This window comes from Puntigrus tetrazona, chromosome 3 (assembly GCF_018831695.1).
Source record: "Puntigrus tetrazona isolate hp1 chromosome 3, ASM1883169v1, whole genome shotgun sequence".
Lineage (NCBI taxonomy): Eukaryota > Metazoa > Chordata > Actinopteri > Cypriniformes > Cyprinidae > Puntigrus > Puntigrus tetrazona.
Window position 1 is genome coordinate 28696731 of NC_056701.1, and position 21203 is coordinate 28717933.

General features: G+C 42.5%; 3 protein-coding genes and 1 pseudogene across 3 annotated transcripts; 3 read left to right on the plus strand and 1 right to left on the minus strand.

Annotated features, from left to right (window-relative positions):
- The first annotated feature begins 20 nt into the window (after positions 1-20).
- Positions 21-4342, plus strand: LOC122335447 (annotated as a pseudogene).
- Positions 4343-5667: 1325 nt separating this feature from the next.
- On the minus strand, positions 5668-7926 carry LOC122341394 (serine/threonine-protein kinase 19-like). Its single transcript, XM_043234726.1, has 7 exons — positions 7401-7926; positions 6612-6760; positions 6512-6529; positions 6302-6396; positions 6135-6232; positions 5907-6054; positions 5668-5832 (listed from the first exon to the last, which is right to left on the minus strand). Exons 1-7 carry the CDS (start codon positions 7489-7491, stop codon positions 5778-5780), a joined length of 654 nt encoding a protein of 217 aa, XP_043090661.1. The 5' UTR covers positions 7492-7926; the 3' UTR covers positions 5668-5777.
- Positions 7927-10300: 2374 nt separating this feature from the next.
- On the plus strand, positions 10301-11878 carry LOC122341395 (5-hydroxytryptamine receptor 3A-like). The gene is made up of 4 exons (XM_043234727.1): positions 10301-10319; positions 11007-11217; positions 11372-11536; positions 11742-11878. The coding sequence occupies exons 1-4, from the start codon at positions 10302-10304 to the stop codon at positions 11876-11878; spliced, it is 531 nt and encodes a 176-aa protein (XP_043090662.1). The 5' UTR covers position 10301.
- A 3094-nt stretch (positions 11879-14972) lies between these two features.
- On the plus strand, positions 14973-17783 carry LOC122341396. Its single transcript, XM_043234728.1, is given in 3 exon segments — positions 14973-15843; positions 15929-16057; positions 16060-17783. Coding segments are annotated over 3 exon segments (2724 nt in total).
- Positions 17784-21203: the final 3420 nt, after the last annotated feature.

The window sequence follows — 21203 nt, forward strand, 5'->3', positions numbered from 1 at the left end:
GCCGAGCGGAAGTGCGCTTGTAAATCTGTTGGAGCTTCCTGTCTTGGGTGGTGGCTTCAAACTTTCTTACTCGACTTCATTCCTCTGCGTGGGAATGAGAGACGGAAGAAAAGTAGTTGTATAAAAGCGTCGAACCTCGCAGCTGAATAAGTGTTGTTGTGAACGGCGTCGTTGGTTTGACTAACCTTGATACGTTTCTCGCGGAGGGAAAGTAAATATCGAGTTAAAGTCATGCAGGCCATCAAGTGTGTGGTCGTCGGGGACGGGTGAGTAACTTCACTGTATCTCTGCGGCTTGTGACCCTGTACTGATACGTTCTCGCCTTAAACGCGACCGCGCTCGCTTTGTTTCGCTGGCCGTGTCTCGAAGCCTCGCGAAGCGCGACGTTAAACGGCTTTTTGGCGTCACAGACGCTCGCGAGCCTCGACGCGTTCTGGCTCCGGTGTGACGTCACGCGCATTATCCGAGGCGCGGAGTGCACGTGACGTCAAAAAACGGGCAAATAAATTAACCCCGAACGCTCACGTGATGCCAAAAGAGTGGCTTATAGAAGACTTTCTGGGTGTTAAGACGGCAGCTTCGTTACAGGGCCCCGCTATGCTGTTATACCCTCTTTAATGTTTTAACTGACTCGCAAACAAACAATTTAACACGTATAGAAGACAAAGCCTGTGTATCTTTAACGTTACCGTAGGGTATATGCGTTTAAAATGTGTCTCAGCTGACGTTCAGTACAGTATCATGACATCATCATCACTTGGAGGACAGCCATGTTATTCTAAAAATATTTCATTCATCCATTTTTCATTCCACATTATTTGCTTAAATCTATTATTTACTTCCGTACGACACACAAATCGTGTTGAAGTTGAGTTTCTCACTGACTTTCCCAGCGTACCCTGTTTTAAGTGCTACCTTCAACATACTTTAAGTAGAAATCAGGACCACGATCAAAAAACACCCACACGTCGAAAAAGAGCGAGTTTATGACAGTTTTAGCAGACCGAGATAACTTTGAGCTTCAGTAGGTGTACAGTAAGGTCATAGCCGGACTTTGATCTGTACTTAATGAACCGAATCTTTAAGGCGTTGCTCAAAACTTTCATAGCTTTTGCTGATTCATGAGTTTATATGCTATAGTTAATCAGCAATCCAACTAAACAATTTTGTCTTTAGCTTGTCGTGTAAAGTAAAATATATCAGAATTAAAATGCTCCTTCGCAGTTCGTTAAAGACTTAATAAAGTGTTGTTTATTTTTCATATATATATTTTTTTAATGGACACACTTCATTTAAAGACGACACTTGATTCATAACAGCATCGTTTTATGCAATTATATTTTTTTCGTTTTGTTATTAAACAGTCAAAGAAAGACTGCCTGTTGTTATTATTTGCTCGCTTTCAGGAAGCAAACGGCGTAAAAATGTTACAGCACTTTCCGGAAATCTCGGCGCTTAAGTGCCGTTCATATGAGAACCGTTCTGACAGAGTGACTTCACCAGACCAGTTTTTCTGTGGTTCTGGTTACTGATATTATCTTGTAGCATGCCGTCTGTTTATCGTGATGTGTTTATCTGCTTCATTCCAGAGCTGTGGGTAAAACATGCCTGCTGATCAGCTACACAACCAATGCCTTTCCAGGAGAATACATCCCCACAGTGTGAGTACCTCTGCTTCACGTCAGGCTCTTATTATTAGTAGTAGTATTTGTGTTATTGTAGATTGGCTTCCTCTAGGAAAAGTTGTCCATGTGAGCAGTGGAATCGAATGGTTAGGCGACTGTAAAATATAGCCCATGGTTTTGCCAGGGTAACAGGAAATATCCAATATGCTGAAATGTTTTGTCTCAAATGTGATTCGGCCATTTCGAGAGAGTATATAAGTGAGCATTTCAATTAAACGAATCGCTGGTTTTAAAATTCCCTTTGGACTGCGGTTTACAGTCAGAGTTCTCCGTTCGGTTTAAGCTGGTGGTCACCGGGCAACCTTCAGAACTGCATTGCTTTTCAATCGACAGATTCGACAATTACTCATAAACGTGATGGTGGATGGGAAACCAGTGAACCTGGGTCTCTGGGATACAGCAGGACAGGAGGATTATGACAGACTTCGTCCCCTGTCATACCCTCAGACGGTAAGAACCCCAGCCTGCCTGTTCAGAAACGAACGAAGAGTTTCTACGAATAATTTTTAATAAAATATATAAAGTAGCTTACCGCATGCATGAAATTGAACAGCCATTTGCATTCACACTGTACCTTTTCATAAGTGAAAAAACTCGAAAAGTTGAGTTCCCAGCGATCTTTCTTGTATTGCTATTGTTTTTTTGTAGCTCTTCTGAGACTAAAATTATTGCAGCTCAATCTTTCGAATGATCTCTGAGGTTGACTGTGTGGCATTTAAATTAGTTTTATATTAGTAATACATACAGGCACGCATGTTTGGACTATAAACTAATAGTGACTATGTAGTGAGTGACTCTGTAGTCAACAAGGTTTTCACTATAACCATTAGTCATGCAATAATTCTCTCTTGTCCGTTTTTGTGAATGCAATCATATCCTATACATTGTCACAAAAGCAGCATTTCTTCAGATATCAGCTTGAGGCACTGCATAAAAGAAGTAGAACACATGAAAGGTGCAGAATGGATGTGAATGGTGGAATTGCTCTCCGTTGGTACATCATGAATGCTTTTGTCCCACAGGACGTGTTTCTCATCTGCTTCTCCCTTGTGAGCCCTGCCTCTTTCGAGAATGTTCGTGCAAAGGTACGTCAAAGTAGAAGGTGGAACCAAGCCGGCGGGCACGAATCGAATGATTAGATTACCTTGAAATAACGACGTCGGTTCCTGGTGGTTTTGTTGATCTTTGCAATGCATTGTGTGCGTTCAGTGGTATCCAGAAGTGAGACACCACTGTCCAAACACTCCGATCATCCTGGTAGGAACCAAGCTCGATCTGAGAGATGACAAGGACACTATTGAGAAACTGAAGGAGAAGAAGCTCACTCCCATCACCTACCCTCAAGGCCTGGCGATGGCCAAAGAGATCGGTAGGTGGAACCGTCAAATTGAAATTCTCACACAAATCATGTTCATGTTGAAAATGCAGTATCCTTTTGGCTAATTCGGCAGGGGCCGTCAAGTATCTGGAGTGCTCTGCCCTAACGCAGCGCGGCCTTAAGACGGTGTTTGACGAGGCCATCCGGGCCGTGCTCTGCCCTCCGCCTGTCAAGAAGAGGAAGAGGAAATGCCTGCTGCTCTAGAGTTCCGAGGAAAGCTTGCTGTGATCCAAACTGTATTTCTAAGGGGAGAAGTTAGAAATGAGACTTCCTCCATTGTAATTACCAGTACAACTTTATACCTTCGCAAAACTTTTATCAATATTATCAGTAGATGTAGTTAAAAACCGATCCCCAACCCGTCTCCCGTAGACAGACGCCTACTATTGGACGACCTGCGGCCTTTGACTAATGGATATTAACTTCTAGACGGTTAACAATGTCCTTAAGTTGGTTCCTTCCATTGAAAACCCGTTACGTTTGTTTACAGTCTTTGTTTGAAAGAAATGAAGATCTTGCCAAATAGCACTACGTTAGGACGGGGGTGCCCGAGTGTTGCTTTTTACCCCCCCAAAGGTCTGCAGCCATTCGGCAAACCGGAGCTAGCTGTCGGCTTCAAAGCGATAAAAGTGAAGTCCGCTTGAAACGCAAGGTCCTGTTAATGGAAGGATGCAGTGTCCGAACAGATTTTTCTACTTCTTCGTTATGAAGTTACGTGCACACTATTTGCCATTGGTTTCGAGGGGGGGGGGTTATACTGTCATTTAAGGCCACGCTAATTATGCACAAAAACATGTCCAAGCCACATTTCACTCCTAAATTGTAGACGACATCGTATTAGAAGAATGAAGCCCGTTTGTAGGACCGTTTTCATTCGTTAAAATAAAAACGCTTGCGATTTAAAGTAATAACGACCTAATAACGAATATCCTAAAAAAAAAGGCTTTTTTTAATCAAAGTATAATCTCCATCTCTAAGGTGAAACATGGCCAGGAAATCGTGTTTTGTTGGTCCCAGCTCGTCAAATACCTCCGATTGTCTCCAGTCCCCAAACATCAGCGTCCTACGAGAACGGCTTTGTAAAAACATCTAATGGATCACCACGGGACATTTAGCGGCCGATCTTAATTTAGCGGTATATGAACACCTTGATGCTCTTTGGGCATTTATAACACACCCTCTGCAGCCATATATATATATATATATTTTTTTTTTGTTGTTGTTGACACATTTTTAGAAACTTTCTTCTTTTTGACACTTTTTATATTTGCTAACGTTACAAAAAGCAAGACTACTGTCAGAGCGTACACTACAGGAATCAGTTCACTTTCTTCCCTTATGGTTAATCACTTTTAACTAACGCTTTACGTCTTACTGTACTAATAACATGCAACTATGTTCTGAAATCGCCGCTCGTCTTACGGCGCACCACGCACAAGGTATTCTGACGCTTTAACACGACGCTTACTTGAACTGTCCCGAGGCACAGATACAGGGCGCGCGTCATCCGTGATCACCCCATCGAGCGATTTCCATCTGCAGTCGTAGCCAGATCGTAACCCTGTTTTTAGGGGTATTCATGATGTCACTTGTTTTACAGAGATAATAAAATACAATAAATTTAGATGAAACCCTAAAATGTTGTTTTGTTTCAGTTGTACTGCGTATGAAGCCCAGAGCTGAATTTATTGTCGTATTTAAAGCTATGGCTACTGGGCATGCACACTTTTTTTAATTTTTTTTTTAATCGCTGAACGATGATAAATTGTGGTTGGATACCAAAAAAGTGGAAGGCTTTAACATTTAATATAAGTAGCATTTTCAGTTTTTTAAAAAAAGGGACTTTATTTTAGGCCTTTTTTAGCTAAACGTAGCAGCATTTCAGACTAAATAATTGTGAAAATAATGTTTTTGTTTCCATAAAATGTGTATTACATAAGTACATATGAACGTATACATTTAGAAAATATGCATATTCATATAATTTATATTATTTAGAAATACATTTAAGTCGGTAACAGTCATTGTTTAATAATGAAGCAACATTTTCAGTAATTTTTCCATTCCTTTTAGATAAAATGCATGCATTTAAATACATTTTTCAGAATCCACAAGCACTTTAGTCACGGATACTCCGCCACCTTAAAAACACTATACAGTTTTCCAGGTGCTTTCAAAACGTACAAAAGCACGTTCAAATCAGAACAACGGCAAGCTGTCGATTTCTGCAGGAATTACATTGAAACATACATACATGATTATTCCAAAACCAACTAGAACAATTTCCTCCGATTTCAGTCTTTCATTTTTGGTTCTCTTTGATGAATGGATGGCTTGGATTGAACTAGTCTGCAAACATGGATCAGAAAAGACAAATTGTTGATTTATGTTATTTTATTTCTTTTTTTTGATGGGTAGGTGGAAATGCTGCCGTACTCATCCGTTCTTTTTTAATAGCTAAAACAAACCTTAATGAACATAAAATATGCTTTTAGCTTAGATTTTGTTTCATGATTGCTCACCTTCCTTTAGCGACTTTCACTGAAACCTCTGTAAATGTCTATCCTGCAAGCGCAGGCCAAAAACAGCGAGAGATTTGACAAATCAAGTGGCAAACGTTTATTCGAGAAACTGTACAGTTGATTCTGCTGTTTCTAACCAAAAGAATATGGCAATAAATACATTCCACAGTTCAAAGTGAGTGAGAGGAGCGGTTAGTTGACGTTTCCTTCCATGTATCGTAACAATGTCCCCGATGTGGTCTGTACACTACGAACACATACAGAACATACATCAGAGCGAATCAAACATTTCAGATCTCCCCAACGATCCCGCAGACTCACCGTTCCACTAACTCCGCTCCGATTATATCGTGAACGTGATACTTCATCTGGAATTTGACCTGTGAAGTTGTGCGACGTCCCTCCAATTCAGTCCTGAGGACTTCACCGCATTTGATTTCTTTGACCATGCCGAGAACGGCTTTGCGTCCTGCCATGGGGGGGGGAAAGAGCAGCTATTAAACTGCGCCGAACGGAAAGTTCGGAAAGCCGTGCGCGTCATTAACCTACCCTTGACAAAGTACTTAATGAATCTGCCGGAGTTTGGGATCGAAAGCCACCAGCTGCCCGCATCCCTCACGGTGAGGACGCCCGATTTCACCAGCTGCCTGCATCCGAAAGCACCTTCGAATAAGCACTAGAGACGATAAAAAAAACCACGTATCCAACGTCCTTACGTTATCTCGGAGTCTGCGAAGAGGAACTCTTTAAGCATCTTCTCCTTGTTGAAGCTCAGGTCGGAGCAGCCGGGTGTTAGCTTGGCCAGAAACTTCTACGGTGGCCAGCGTGGCTCTGCGGCTTCCTGCAGGACTTTGGCTCGGTAATCTTCCGCGAACACCAAAGCGAAGGCCTCGAGTCGAAGCCCAGCTGGAACATCAACAGCTCGCCGTTCTCCTCAACTCATTCTGACCAGGGTAAGAGGAGAGCGCAGCTTCTGAAAAGCGTGTTGTTGTGAAGCGATCTGAGGTGAAAAGACTCTGATCTTACCACCTGCTTGTCCACCGAGGTTTTGTCATCGTGTAAGCTGTAGAGCTGGTGTTTTAGGACAACTGGCGGAAGGCTGTCGTTGAAGAGCTTGCGGGAAAACAGCGTCATGAGATACTGTAAGCTCGACCTGATATCAGCTGATCCATCTGCTGAACAGACAGCGTACAGCATGGGTATTGGCTTTAATCCCAATTAATGTTCATTTTAGTATTTTTAATAGCATTTAGAGCGGATAGGGTAGATAGTATAAACATTAGGGCATTTTAAGTATTGGTGGAATATAATATATATATATATATATATATATATATATATATATATATATATATGTGTGTGTATTTTATAATTTTATATGTATATATGTAATTAAACATACATATGTAAAAAAAAATAAAAATTATATATATATATATATATTAATTTTTTATTTTTATTTTTACAAAGCCAGACCAAAATAATTACGGACATACAGACTGATGTACGTTCTTACATTTTACTTTCATTGCTTTTAATTTATTCTATTTATTTATTTTTTCACAAAACGAGGTGGGATGAATAATAATAATATGTTTTGCATGCATACGTTTTTAAATGTACGCGTGTTAACTTTTAGCAATTATTCATTCATTACTTTTGGATATATCCTGCCAGAAATAAGTAAAAAATATGATTACAAGGAGGATTTTTTTTACGTGTCTGTTTTATACCTCGCCGTGTCAATCTAATACATAAATGTGTTTTTGGTTTTAAAGGCAACACTATAGATCAGAAACATCGTTAAGGTCTTACCTCGCCCGTCTCCGGTAACGCTGTCGGCTGCACACCTGCGTCTCTTCGTTAAACAGAAGGTGTCTGCGATCAGGGCTCTTTTTCTGTTCATTTCTTACTGATTTTAAAACACCGCCACTTCTTCCTGTAACTGTTTTCCTCATGGAAGCTAGCTAGCTAGATGACGGCAGCGCAGAATGTTTACATTAACACTTTCCGGTCCATGCGACACAGAAACACGGTTTTTGTTTTCATAAAAGATATATTTGACAGTCTCTCTCGAGTGTAAATGTTTCTTCACAGTTCATCGACAACACGACAGCTGACCGCAAGTCGGACTCTTCTTCGTTGATGTTTTGAGGACAAACGGAACGCGTCGCTCGGCTGCTCTCTGGCGGTCCGTTTGAAACGACGCGCGAGCTGTCGTCTAAAAATCTACACCTCGCTTGATAACTGCTAGGTATTTCGTTTCTGTGTTTGTGTGTATAGGCCTGTAAGGTTTCAAACAACACGCTCTCACAAATATCAGTGTCACAGATGAGATGACATGCTAATTTTTCTCAAATGCACTTTGGACACCATTATTGGTACCCCCTAGAAATTCTGTAGAGTAAAATATCTCTGAAGTATATTCCCATTCATATTTACAATTGTGAGCACTCGTGAATATGAAATTGTCCATTGTCCAGATTCCCTTAATCATCCGTCACAATGATAAAAAAAAACGAACCATATATTTCTGATGAGCAGCGAAAGATAATTCCCATTTCCACCATTAGTGCGTTGTTACAAAATTGCCTGGAAGAGGACATGTCTATATTTCTGCTCGAGGTCCTCGACATCTTGTTTAAGACACGTGGCATCATGGATCCTATCAGATAACAGCAGATTAAAATTCAATAAGTGACTGGCTCTGTTAGAAATCTCATGTTCAGATCTTCCAATCTCAAAAACGGCACAAAACCAAACTTCTGCTGTGGCCTTTCCAGCGCTCCGACCTGAGCCATGCGGAAAATGAGTGAGGTGAACTTAAGAGAAGCTGGGAATTGAAAGGGTCTGAAGTGGTTCTGGATAAAGGCACTCAGCACGCCTGAACGTAAGGAGTTTTTCGCCTTCACGGACAATTATATATCCCTTAAAAATGGTGAAATGCCAAGTCAGCAGTAGTCACTGCGATCGATGAGGTTTGGAGTTGGCGAAATGTTCTAGGAAAAGAAATATGACCGCAATATCACACACGGCACACGGTATATAATGATTATGTCAGGCTGGTATAAAAAAAAAGAAAATACAATAGAAGAGCCTTGCTCTTTAGGGCTATGTAAAGTAAGGACGTCCCTTAATTAAAGTGTTGTAGTCTCTCTATACGCCGTCAAACATAATTAAAACCCTGGAAGAGTTTGCCGATGTGCAGTGATTGTTTTCGTGTATGGCCTTCTGGGCTTTTGTGAAGCACAGAATGGCCTCCTGTTTGACTGTCCCGGCGAAGTAATTAGCTCTCCGTTGTGACGTTCAACAATCAGCTGAATGCGGGATCTCTCAACATCTCATCTGTAGCCTCAGCAACAGGCAGGCTCACACAAAACGCGGGATCAAATTCAATAGACATTGTATTTTTTTGGGTTGTATTTTGTTTGTCTTTCACGACAGCGGTTTTCAAAGAGCCGCGACTTTTTAAAAAGAGCCGAATCGTCCTGGTTTTTCCTCCAAAACTATAAACGGTCAGCTGGAGTTCCTCTTAGCTGGGAGTTTGCTAGCGAAGGTCAACCCTTTGTCGGATTTTGCTTCTTAAAAAAGGTATAAGCATGCGATTTATTTACTCATTTTTTTCGTTTGCAGGAACTGACATGGTTCTTCCGCGCAGGATTTCGTTGCTGCTCCTCTTCTGTTCGCCTCCACTAGGTAAACTATCTGTCCGGGTTTCTTGTGTAATGCTTCATTCGTATCACAACTGACTTCTCGTGTAGTTTATAACGCGTTCATTCGGTCCTGTAGTGTTTGCCGCTGATAACTCCACCGAAACCCCCTGCGATCGTCGCTGTTTGGCGAATGCTCGGGTTGAGAAAGAACTAGTCAGCGCGCCACAGAATGATAACTGCACCATGACAGTGAAAATCACATCGATGCAGTATGAGATGCTGTCTTTCGTAAGCGCCACTTCATTTTCGACGCTAATAAAACGCGAACGCGTTTACACGTAACTGCATTTTAAATTTTCTCCGCCATGTTTCAGGATACAAAGGTCATGCAAATGAACAGCCGTATCAAGGTAAACATGGTGAGTAGAGGAACCAATTCTCACTATTCGCTAGTAGCTTATTATCATGCCTATTATTAACATGCTGAGTGGTTATTAGTACTTATAAAGCATTTGTTCCGCATGACGTTATTCTACGACCCTTACCCAATAACTAAACTTAACAACCATTAATATAGCAGGAGTTTATTGAGAGAAAAAGGAGAGTTAAGGGTTCATTGATAGCTAGAGTTTAGTTCTTTCACTAAAATTGTAACAATATTCTAATAATCATCATAAATAGATTTTAGATATTCTGTTTTCTGCCTCGCAGGAATGGAAGGATCCTGATCTCGGATGGATGCAAGAGAGATCTAGAATCCCAACGATCGTTTTGCCCATTGATAAAATCTGGATTCCACGGATAGTTTTGGACAACGCGTGCGTCTCCAGATCCAATGCTGAGCCAGCAGCTTATATACATTTTTTATTCTTGGCGTTGTTCGGGTAATTCCTCTGTTTGCGTGCAGGATAGAAAACGACCATGGAGCCGCATACACCAATGACGCTCAGGTGAGGCGGGATGGGACCGTGAGTCATGCGCGGTCGCTTTGTTCACGACGGTGAGCTGTCAGATCAACCTCTTCAACTACCCCTTGTGGAGGGTCGTGGCTCTGTGGCCATCAATGGATGGTGCCAGAAAAGTAAGACTGAAATCTCATGATTATGGCCATTTGTTTTTATTCCTTGTGCAAACGTAACAAATGATTCGCGCCTGTTTCGTAAACACGGTCTATAATAGCCTAGATTACCTGGAAAAGAGACGGTTTGCGCTGAAAGGAAAACCAACGAGCTCATTGAAACAGCTCGCGCCGCGATGAAGGCGTAATTACGGTTTCGTGAGTTGAACCTGTGAAATTGTATTCGTGTTAGCGTGTCGCCTTGTTTATTTGATCCAGCTTGCCGCCGCGCTCCAGATCGCTGATAACGTGACGCTGGTCGGGCGGCAGTCGAGAGAGTGGCAGACTACTAGAGTGGTCAAAACTGTGGATACATCAAAGCGTGTTTATCTCCAAGTAAATGAATTGTTCATTCCTAAATTTCTGATCGAGAGCATCGGGTTTGTTACCTGTAACCCTCAAAGCATAGGCTAAATGGTCCATTAAGGCTTTAAGAAATGTAATCTTTTCTTTTAACAGCTATTGTTTCTACTAAAGAATGGTCATACTTTATCGTAAGGTCCAATTCTCACTTATTATTAACCTCAATAAACTGCTGTGTGTTGAGTTTGCGTCTGGAACTAGTCTGATTGAAGCTTAAGGAAACATCTACTCGTCTCCTCGTGTGATCGAAATCGAGTTTGTTAATGAATCGCTTTGATCTTCTAACAGGTCGCTCTGACGATTAACCCCTTCACTGCTTTCGTGACCCTGATCCTGCCCAGCGGGCTGATACTTCTGGCTGACCTGGTGAGCTTTGCTCTTCCTTTCGAAGGAGGAGAGCGCAACTCTTTCAAAGTCACTTTGGTCCTGAGCTTCACCATGTTCCTCCTCATCCTCAGCGACCACCTGCCCAACGGCGGCCACTGTAACCCCCTCCTCTGTAAGTGAACGTACGAAGAGAACCGAACTTGGCGCATAACATAGATTTAGCTTTTCTAGCAGCATGCTTTCGAAAAAGGCTTTTAATATGGAAAATAAACAGTTCAAAATCCCAATGCACAATTAAAACGATTTTTCTGTTTTCTCCTCTAAAGACTACCACTTCAGCTTCTGTCTGGTGTGTTTGGTCATGAGCATGCTGGTCTCCATAGTGCTAACACGACTGGCCGCAGACGACAGCTTCTTGGTTTGCAGAGGCTCCGCCAAAGTTCATCCGTCAGACGGCGGCAAAGCAAATGACAGCCTTGATCGAGAGAAAGGTACGAGATGACGAGAAACACCGTTTAATTAGCTTCTTCAGCCTTTGCTTCAAGTAACAAAAAAGCGCAAACGTATAAGGTGATATATGTTTTTTAACAGTAATGTGCTCACGCCATTGACAAAGCATTTTACTGCTGTAAAAATACAGTAAAAATATTTAGATCGACGCTGCAATAAAGTAAATGATTTGGTCCGCATCAACAGATACAAGTGCGATCACAACAAAGTCTGGCCACCCGGCTTCAGAGACGACTACACTCCAGAAAATAGCCAACCTTTTGGAGACCATGGATGCAAGAGAAAAGAAGATTGAGAGCAAAGTGGCATTCGCTACCTCCTAGACAAATTCTGCTTCGCTTTTTCATAATCATCTACGTGCTTTATGCCATAATTCTAATTGCTATCACCAGAACGGACATTTGTAAGGTTAATAATCTAGACTTCTGGGATGAATCTCACCGAGAAGATGAGAACTTTGACTACTCGTGACTCAAACTAAAAGGCACCGTGAATCTCAGATCTAAAGTGATGGCTGAATAATGGACATCAAATAGTGATTTATTGACATTTATAAGGATATCAACTGAATCTTGGGAATCAATGCAAGGCAAAATACAAAATTGCTTATCTTGTAATTCTCACTGTCTAATTGAATGTGCATTGCATGCTTTTAAGATTGAAAACAAATTTATTTGTATTATACCGCTATATTCTCGAAGACATTCTTATAGCATTCATTATAACAACAAATACAAAGCTTATTTTAATCACAATTGAACATTTTTAACGTTCTTAATGTATGTTATTGTAACGGGTAGTCGCCTTGAAGGAGTTTTTCGCTTCATGGGGCGGGTGTTGTTTGGCGGAAGTGATGTTCATGGCCCTTTAAGAAGCGTGAAGATTCCTTTACTTCCGTTTTCCTCTGGCATGGGATATGGGCCGTGTGTGAGTGCATGGTAAAAGAAAAACCTTATGTGCGTTAAGCATTGAGTCTATGAGCCGTAGCAAACGCAGTAACTATTTCTGAGCGTGGGCCTGGGGATGTGCGACCGCATCAACGCAGTTTTGGGTACGTTAGCGTATTGACCTATAACGTCGCATTGTTTCAAGTGAGGGCAATTACTAATAGTGCCGCTTCTTTTAGTTCAAGCTGGGTAGGAGTGGTGGATTATTCACTATCCGTATTATGTAGTCCGTTAGCTGTGCTGCCGTAAGTGCTTATATCTTTTAAATTGGTTGTTAATTAAAAAGCCATTTTAATACGTTAGCGTGTGTGTTTAATAACTATTGAATAATTATTTTATAGAAAGTTGCTCGCTGCTGTTTTGCTGCTGTGAGGTGGCCTGACGGCGCTGCTGTACCGCGACATAGTTCGCGTTCTAGAAGACGTTTGCTTCAGTGTGCGTGCGAGTGTGAGTGCGTGTTGTACAGGGACTAATTATTTATGTGATTACGAGAGTGTGGAGTTAAGATGATTTAGTCTTTTCTTTTTTTCCTTTTCTTCTTTGTTTTCTTTTTGTATTGTGTTTATTTTGTTGGTTGAATTGTGAGTAATAATTGTTATCTGACCTTGTCAATTTCCTTATAGACAACAAGGACGCTCATCTCTGGGGAGGGTTTGCTTTTGTTTTGGTTTTTGTGTGTGTTTGGTTATCTGTTTGGAGTGGGGATATTTTTAGTTTTTATTTTCTCATTGTGGGTGGGGTTCATTTATATTGAATTTTGGTTTTGGGGGTTTTGCTTTTCCTCCCGATTGTTGGGTCGTCGAGAGATATCAATGTTGTATATGATTGGTGGTCACTGTATAACTATTTTATGAAAACAATTGTATTAAATTGGTGATGTGATGTGTTTTGTATGATTTTACCTGTCTTTATATTTAAAGTGTCCATTTAAATAAATTGATTGCACACCTCTGTTTATTCCTTCATTTGACTGAAGGAGACCTGGAGTTGTAGAGAAATCTCTCTGTGTACCCCGTGAATTGTGGGTGGTTCTAGCCCCTGTCACATTTGGCGTAGTCGGCAGGGTGTTGTAGACAGAGGTGTGTGCACTTAGATTTCTGGACATTTTGTTTGTTGGAAGTAGTTTCTTTTGTTTGAGTTTTGTTTGTGGTGTTATTTGAGTGTTTTGTGTGAGTTTTTTTTCAGCAGCAAAGCAGCAGCGGGCAGGGATTAAGGGAAGCTTTCCCGGGATTTGCAGTTTTTCAGGTCGCCAGTGAGTATCGGGTTGTTTTTTTCTTATTGATGGAGGGTGAGTTGGAAGAGCTGCGAAGGCAGGTTCAGTCTTTACAGACTGAGAATGAGCAGTTGCAGCGTCAAGCTAATTCTACAGCTAGGCTCCCTGTTAGTGCCAGTTCACGTTACTGAAAGTGGCGCTCATGCTTCTGGTGTGTCGGATACCCCCCAGGCCTATGGCAGAGCGTATTATTCTTGTTCCTAGAGAACGACGATGTCCCATGTTTAGTGGAAAAGGAGAGGAGGACGTGTTTGAGTGGGTGGAGGAGATGAAAAGTAATTTACGGGCTCGAAATTTGTCAACTAGGGAGGAAGCTCTCTTTATTCTTGACCATTTAGGGGGGTCTGCTAGAAGTGAAATTAAGTTTAGGTCAAGGGAAGAAAGAGAGGATCCAGAAAAGGTGTTCTCTGTGTTGAGGGAGTTATATGGATGTGCACAATCGTATATTTCCTTCAGGAGCAGTTTTTCTCCGTAAACAAGAGGAAGCAGAGTCTTTGCAAGACTTTTCGCATGCCCTTTTTGCTTTGATGGAGAAAGTTGTACAACGTGCCCCAAGTGGTGTTCCTAACTCCGCTACCTTACTTAGAGATCAGTTTGTAGAACACGTGCTTGACAATAGTCTATGCCGTGAGCTTAAGCGCTATGTCCGGCTTCATCCACAGTCCACTATGTTGGATGTAAGGAAAGAGGCGATTAGGTGGGTTGATGAGGGATTTCGTCCTGATACACGGAGAGAAGTTACTCTGTTCCCTCTCTTGCTACTCAGTATAGAGTCCAAGGACATAGTTTACCAGCTGGTGGTCAAGAGAATTCAGCAGAGTTGGCTGAGTTAAAGGGGATGTTGAGAGCTCAGCAAGAGCAACTTAACCAACTCACTCAAAGCCTGCATCAGTTACAGTCCCAGCATGCATTTAACCAGTCTAGACGAGTTAACCCTATTATTTGTAGACGTTGTAACCAACCAGGTCATATTGCACGGAATTGTGTATTAGATCTCCGGAAGTCAACTGAGCAGCCGAGGTCTGTGTCACAACGGGGTGACGCTGTGAGTTTCCGCAGGCCGACGGAAAACTCCAACCCCCTGAATTGATGAGCCACACTTCAGGAGGGGTAGTTGCTGGCTCACAGCCCCCTCAATTGAAGGGGAAACAAGACCTTTGTAAGTTAGTAGGTAATTGTCCTTCTGTTACTATTACCATGGGTGGGGTAGAAGTTCCTTGCTTATTGGACACCGGGTCCATGGTGACCACTATTTCAGAGGGGTTCTTTTTTGAACATTTTGAGCCTTGGGGTAGAGAGAAGCTGCATAGTTGTGGTTGGCTACAGTTACGTGCTGCAAATGGCCTGGATATCCCGTATTTGGGTTATTTGGAGTTAGATTTTGTCGTCCTTGGGAAGAAAATCCAGAGTAAGGGAGTACTGGTGGTGAAAGATCTGTCCCAGTCTTCGTTACCGGGTGGGTTTCCTGGGTTGCTAGGTATGAACGTCATCCAGGAGTGTTTTAGGGAGTTGTTTAGTCAACATGGGCCCAGTCTCTTTGATCTTCCCACAGTGCGGGAGACTCCTGCATGGTATTCTGCCTTGCAGTATTGTAAGAAGACAGAAACTGACGTTTATGAGACGACTGAACGGTTAGCTAGGATTGGGGGTCGAGAAACCGTGCGAATCCCGGCAGATTCATTGCGTTTTGTGCCGGTTACTTTCTCCTTACCAACAGGCCCCCCACCTGTGTTGCTGTTTGAGCCTCTGGGGGGGGAGAATTCGCTTCCAGCTGGTCTTCTGGCCTCTGTATCTCTGGTACCACTTGTTAGAGGGGTGGCCTATGTACCCATAGTTAATGTGGGGAAAAGATTTCTGCTTCAGCCACATGTTGTGGTGGGGACATTGTGTACGGTCCAGACTGTTCCTCGGCAGGATGTTGTCATGGCACCATCAGGGCAACAGGTATATATTCAAGCCACTGTTGCATTGCAGACAGAGAAAGGGGATAGAGTGGAGGAGGCAATTCATACTATGGATCTGCCTCAGCTGACTTTGGACAAACAGGCTCAGGTGAAGTCCCTGTTGCGTAAATATAGATCTATTTTTTCAGCTCATGAGGGTGACTTGGGCTGTACAGATCTCATTACTCATGAGATCCCCCTGCTTGATAGTGATCCAATACGGCAGAGGTATCGACGATTACCCCCTTCCGATTATGAGGCAGTTAAAGAGCATATTCACCAACTGTTGCAGAATCAGTGGTAAGGAGAGCTCTAGTCCGCACGCCTCTCCAATTGTAGTTGTGAAAAGAAAGATGGGCAGATTCGTCTTTGTGTTGATTATAGGCAGTTGAATGGTAAGACACGGAAGGACGCGTTTCCCCTGCCCCGGATTGAGGAGTCACTGGATGCTATGTGTGGAGCCCAGTGGTTTTCCACTTTGGATCTTGCCAGTGGCTACAATCAGGTTCCGGTGGCAGAGGGAGATAAATGTAAGACCGCGTTCTGCACACCCTTTGGGTTATTTGAGTTTAATCGAATGCCCTTTGGGTTGTGCAATGCCCCTAGTACATTTCAACGCCTTATGGAGCGCATGTTTGGGGATCAAAGGTTTCAGACGTTGTTGCTCTATTTAGATGATATTATCATCTTTTCGTCCACCATTGCACAACATTTGGAGAGGCTGGAAATGGTTTTTGTCCGATTGCAACAGGAGGGGCTGAAGGCAAAATTAGAAAAATGTTGTTTTTTTCGACAAGAAGTAAGCTACTTGGGGCATGTAGTGTCTAAGGAGGGGGTGTCTACTGACCCAGCCAAGATCAGTGTGGTGGCAGAGTGGAAGCGTCCAACCAATGTGGCAGAACTGCGGTCTTTCTTGGGATTTACTAGTTATTATAGACGTTTTGTAGAAGGATTTGCACGACTAGCCGCACCATTGCATCGTCTTGTTGCAGACTTAGTAGGGACAAAGAAGAAAAGGGGTTCTGGGAAGTCGATTGAGAGCTGTTGGACGGAGGAGTGTGAGCAAGGGTTTCAAGATTTGAAACGCCGTTTGGTGACTGCTCCTGTATTGACGTACGCAGATTTTTCTCTCCCATTTGTAGTGGAAATCGATGCTAGCCATGCCGGACTAGGGGCTGTGCTTAGTCAAGAGAAGGATGGCAGGCTGAGGCCAGTGGCATATGCTAGCCGGGGGCTTCGACCCACAGAAAGAAATATGCAAAATTATAGCTCCATGAAATTGGAGTTATTAGCTTTGAAATGGGCTCTAACTGAAAAGTTTAGGGACTATCTTTTGGGACAGAAGTGTGTGGTGTACACAGATAACAACCCCTTGAGCTATTTGAAGACTGCCAGGCTTGGTGCTGTAGAGCAGCGCTGGGCTTCCCAGTTGGCAGCATTTGATTTTGACATTCGATATCGCCCCGGCCGTGCTAACGGTAATGCGGATGCTCTGTCTAGGCAGTACACAGTGGTTCCTTCTCCACCGCAAGATAGTGGTACTGCTCTGCCTGCAATGTTGGTTGAATTGTTGGACAGGGAGAGGCCAATGGGGGTTGCCCAGAACATCATTTCTGCTCTTCCTACCACTTCAAAGGTAGATTTACGACAGGCACAGGAGCAGGATCCAGTTATTGGTTCAGTGCTTGATTGTTTTTCCTCCAAAGTGTATCCAACTAAGGAACAGCGTCAGGCTATGTCTAAAAGGAGTTTGGAATTGCTTCGTCAGTGGAGCCGGTTGATTGAGAGAGGTGGGTTATTATATCGTCAAATTAAACTACCTGATGGGGAAGATGTGGATCAGTTGGTGTTGCCTGGGGTTTTGCAGGAGAGGTTTTTCAGCAGTTGCATGACCTTCATGGTCACCAAGGCAGGGAACGTACCTATGAGCTTATACGCAGTCGATGTTATTGGCCTGGGATGGAGGCTGATGTTCGGAAGAGATGTCAAGACTGTAGTCAGTGTGCTGTTGCGAAATCGAATCGCCGCCGACCCGTGCTCCTATGGGCCATTTGTTGGCATTTAGACCAAACCAAATCTTGGCGATTGATTTTACCACATTAGAGCGGGCTAGTGATGGTCGAGAACATGTCCTAGTGATGACTGATGTATTTTCAAAATACACTCAGGCCGTGCCCACAAGGGATCAGAAGGCGACCACGGTAGCTAATGTCTTGATCTATGAGTGGTTTTATAGATTTGGTGTACCGTCGCAAATTCATTCAGATCAAGGTCGGAGTTTTGAGGGTGCTGTGGTTTCCCAGCTCTGTCAGATGTATGGTGTCCTGAAGACTCGCACTGTCCCATATCACCCTCAGGGAAATGGGCAGTGCGAAGCGCGCTAATCGAACTCTTCATGACTTACTGCGCACGTTGTCCTTGGAGCAGAAAAGATCATGGACCTGTCATATTGCACAGGTATGTTTTGCATATAATACAACTCCGCACCAGACCACTGGTGAGGCTCCATATTTTTTGATGTTTGGGCAGGTTCCCAGACTTCCGGTGGACTTTCTGCTTACTGCAACGGCCAGTGGACAAATGAAAGACTGGGTGAGTGAACATAGAGATACACTTGAAGTAGTTTATACTAGAGTAAGGGCTAGGCTAGGTAGGGCTGCACAGCTCCGTAAGGAGCGCCATGAACGGGTAGGAAAGGAACTTGCCTTGCAAGAAGGGCAAGAAGTGTATTTGCGTGATTATGGCATTCGTGGCCGTCATAAAATACAAAATCATTGGTCCAGCACTGTTTACAAAGTAGTTAGAACTCCAAGAGGTGATGGTGGCGTATACATTATAGAGCAGGCTGACAATCCTTCTTGTGTAAAACGGGTGCATGGGTCCCATTTAAAGATGGTACCATACACAGCGAATTCTCTGGCCAGATGGTTGATCCAGGGTTAGGGGTACTGGATGATGACATGAACGAGCAGCTAGCTTCCCCAAGGGCCATGGATGTGGATGACCTGGAGATAGCCCTGGTGGGGATTCCCTTTGGTTACAGGTGCAGCGGAAGTAGATTCGTTACAGGAGTTTGAAAGTTCAGGGAAGTCCTGTCGGGGTGGGGTGTGAAGGCCCAATGTCAGTGGATAATCCCCGACTTCAATAAAGGGGAGGGTAGGCGTCAAACCACTAGAACAACTGCTGGGAAACATTCAAACCCTTATCATTTGCCGAGAGCTACAGCAATAGTTCAGAGTGTACATCTGGATAGAGAGCTGGTTAATGCTTCACTTCAATCTAGTCAGAACCAAAATTGCCCTTTTCGCCCATGGTTATAAACTGTATCATCGGGACGATGATAGAAAAGCCAGGGGTAAATGTAACGGGGTAGTCGTCTTGAAGGAGTTTTTCGTTTCATGGGGCGGGTGTTGTTTGCTGGAAGCGGAAGTGATGTTCATGGCCCTTTAAGAAGCGTGAAGATTCCCTTTACTTCCGTTTTCCTCTGGCATGGGATATGGGCCGTGTGTGAGTGCATGGTAAAAAAAAAAACCTTATGTGCGTTAAGCATTGAGTCTATGAGCCGTAGCAAACGCAGTAACTATTTCTGAGCGTGGGCCTGGGGATGTGCGACCGCATCAACGCAGTTTTGGGTACGTTAGCGTATTGACCTATAACGTCGCATTGTTTCAAGTGAGGGCAATTACTAATAGTGCCGCTTTCTTTTAGTTCAAGCTGGGTAGGAGTGGTGGATTATTCACTATCCAGATTATGAGTCCGTTAGCTGTGCTGCGGTAAGTGCTTATATCTTTTAAATTGGTTGTTAATTAAAAAAGCCATTTTAATACGTTAGCGTGTGTGTTTAATAACTATTGAATAATTATTTTATAGAAAGTTGCTCGCTGCTTTTTTGCTGCTGTGAGGTGGCACAAGGCGCTGCTGTACCGCGACATAGTTCGCGTTCTAGAAGACGTTTGCTTCAGTGTGCGTGCGAGTGTGAGTGCGTGTTGTACAGGGACTAATTATTTATGTGATTACGAGAGTGTGGAGTTAAGATGATTTAGTCTTTTCTTTTTTCCTTTTTTTCTTTGTTTTCTTTTGTATTGTGTTTATTTTGTTGGTTGAATTGTGAGTAATAATTGTTATCTGACCTTGTCAATTTCCTTATAGACAACAAGGACGCTCATCTCTGGGGAGGGTTTGCTTTTGTTTTTGGTTTGTGTGTGTGTTTGGTTATCTGTTTGGAGTGGGGATATTTTTAGTTTTTATTTTCTCATTGTGGGTGGGGGTTCATTTATATTGAATTTTGGTTTTGGGGTTTTGCTTTTCCTCCCGATTGTTGGGTCGTCGAGAGATATCAATGTTGTATATGATTGGTGGTCACTGTATAACTATTTTATGAAAACAATTGTATTAAATTGGTGATGTGATGTGTTTTGTATGATTTTACCTGTCTTTATATTTAAAGTGTCCATTTAAATAAATTGATTGCACACCTCTGTTTATTCCTTCATTTGACTGAAGGAGACCTGGAGTTGTAGAGAAATCTCTCTGTGTACCCCGTGAATTGTGGGTGGTTCTAGCCCTGTCACATTATGTCATCAGCAGTGGTCGAATTGTGTCAAACCAGACCACCACGTCCCCTTCAAAAAATAAATAAAACCTTGTATTGGCATGATAAATATTTTTTGTCTTGTCCACGTTGTCGCCGATAAATCGAAAAAGCTTATTGTACGATGATCAGTGAGTTGTGTGCAAGCGATCACTAAGCACAAAGCAAAAAATGACATCTCTATATTTTCTGGGATGGCAATGACAATTAAACCATATCTTACTGAGCCTGTTGCGGTCAGTTTTAAAGCTGCGATAGAATTTTTGGAATGTTTCAAAGTGATTTTTACCTTTTATTGGCATTTTTACCTTCATAAAGGCTTTCTAGAAAATCATTATCATCATTAGTTATTATAAAACAAATATATACAATGCAGAGGAAAGCTTAATGCGCAGTTTGTTCATTTATTGATATATTTATTTATTTTTTCTGAAACCTTCTGAATTTTTCGACTGAATCATGTTGTGAAAGTATGCACTTTTAAATGAGCGCAGTCGGTTTCATGGTAAATGAATCTTACATTTATAGTGTCACGTCTCTGGACTCTTTGTTTATGGTTTTTGTCTCGTACCATGTGCTCCATGTGTTAATTATATCATTGTCTTCAGCTGTGTGTAGTTAATTTAGTCGTTTAACCCGGTGTATTTAAGTCCTGTGTTTTCAGTTCCGTTCGGCCGGTCGTCAATGTCCATACGTGGTTTTTGTCCTGCCTGCCTTTGTATCTTTATTTTGGGATTAAATCCATTTAAGTTCATTTTAAGTCCCATTTTAAGCCTGCGGTTTTGTTGGGGAAAGAATAAGGGAAAGAAACAAATTCAACTATGACTAATATGGCCACTGCATTTCCAACCTCTATAGAATCTTGTGCGATCGGTTGATTTAACAACACCGTTC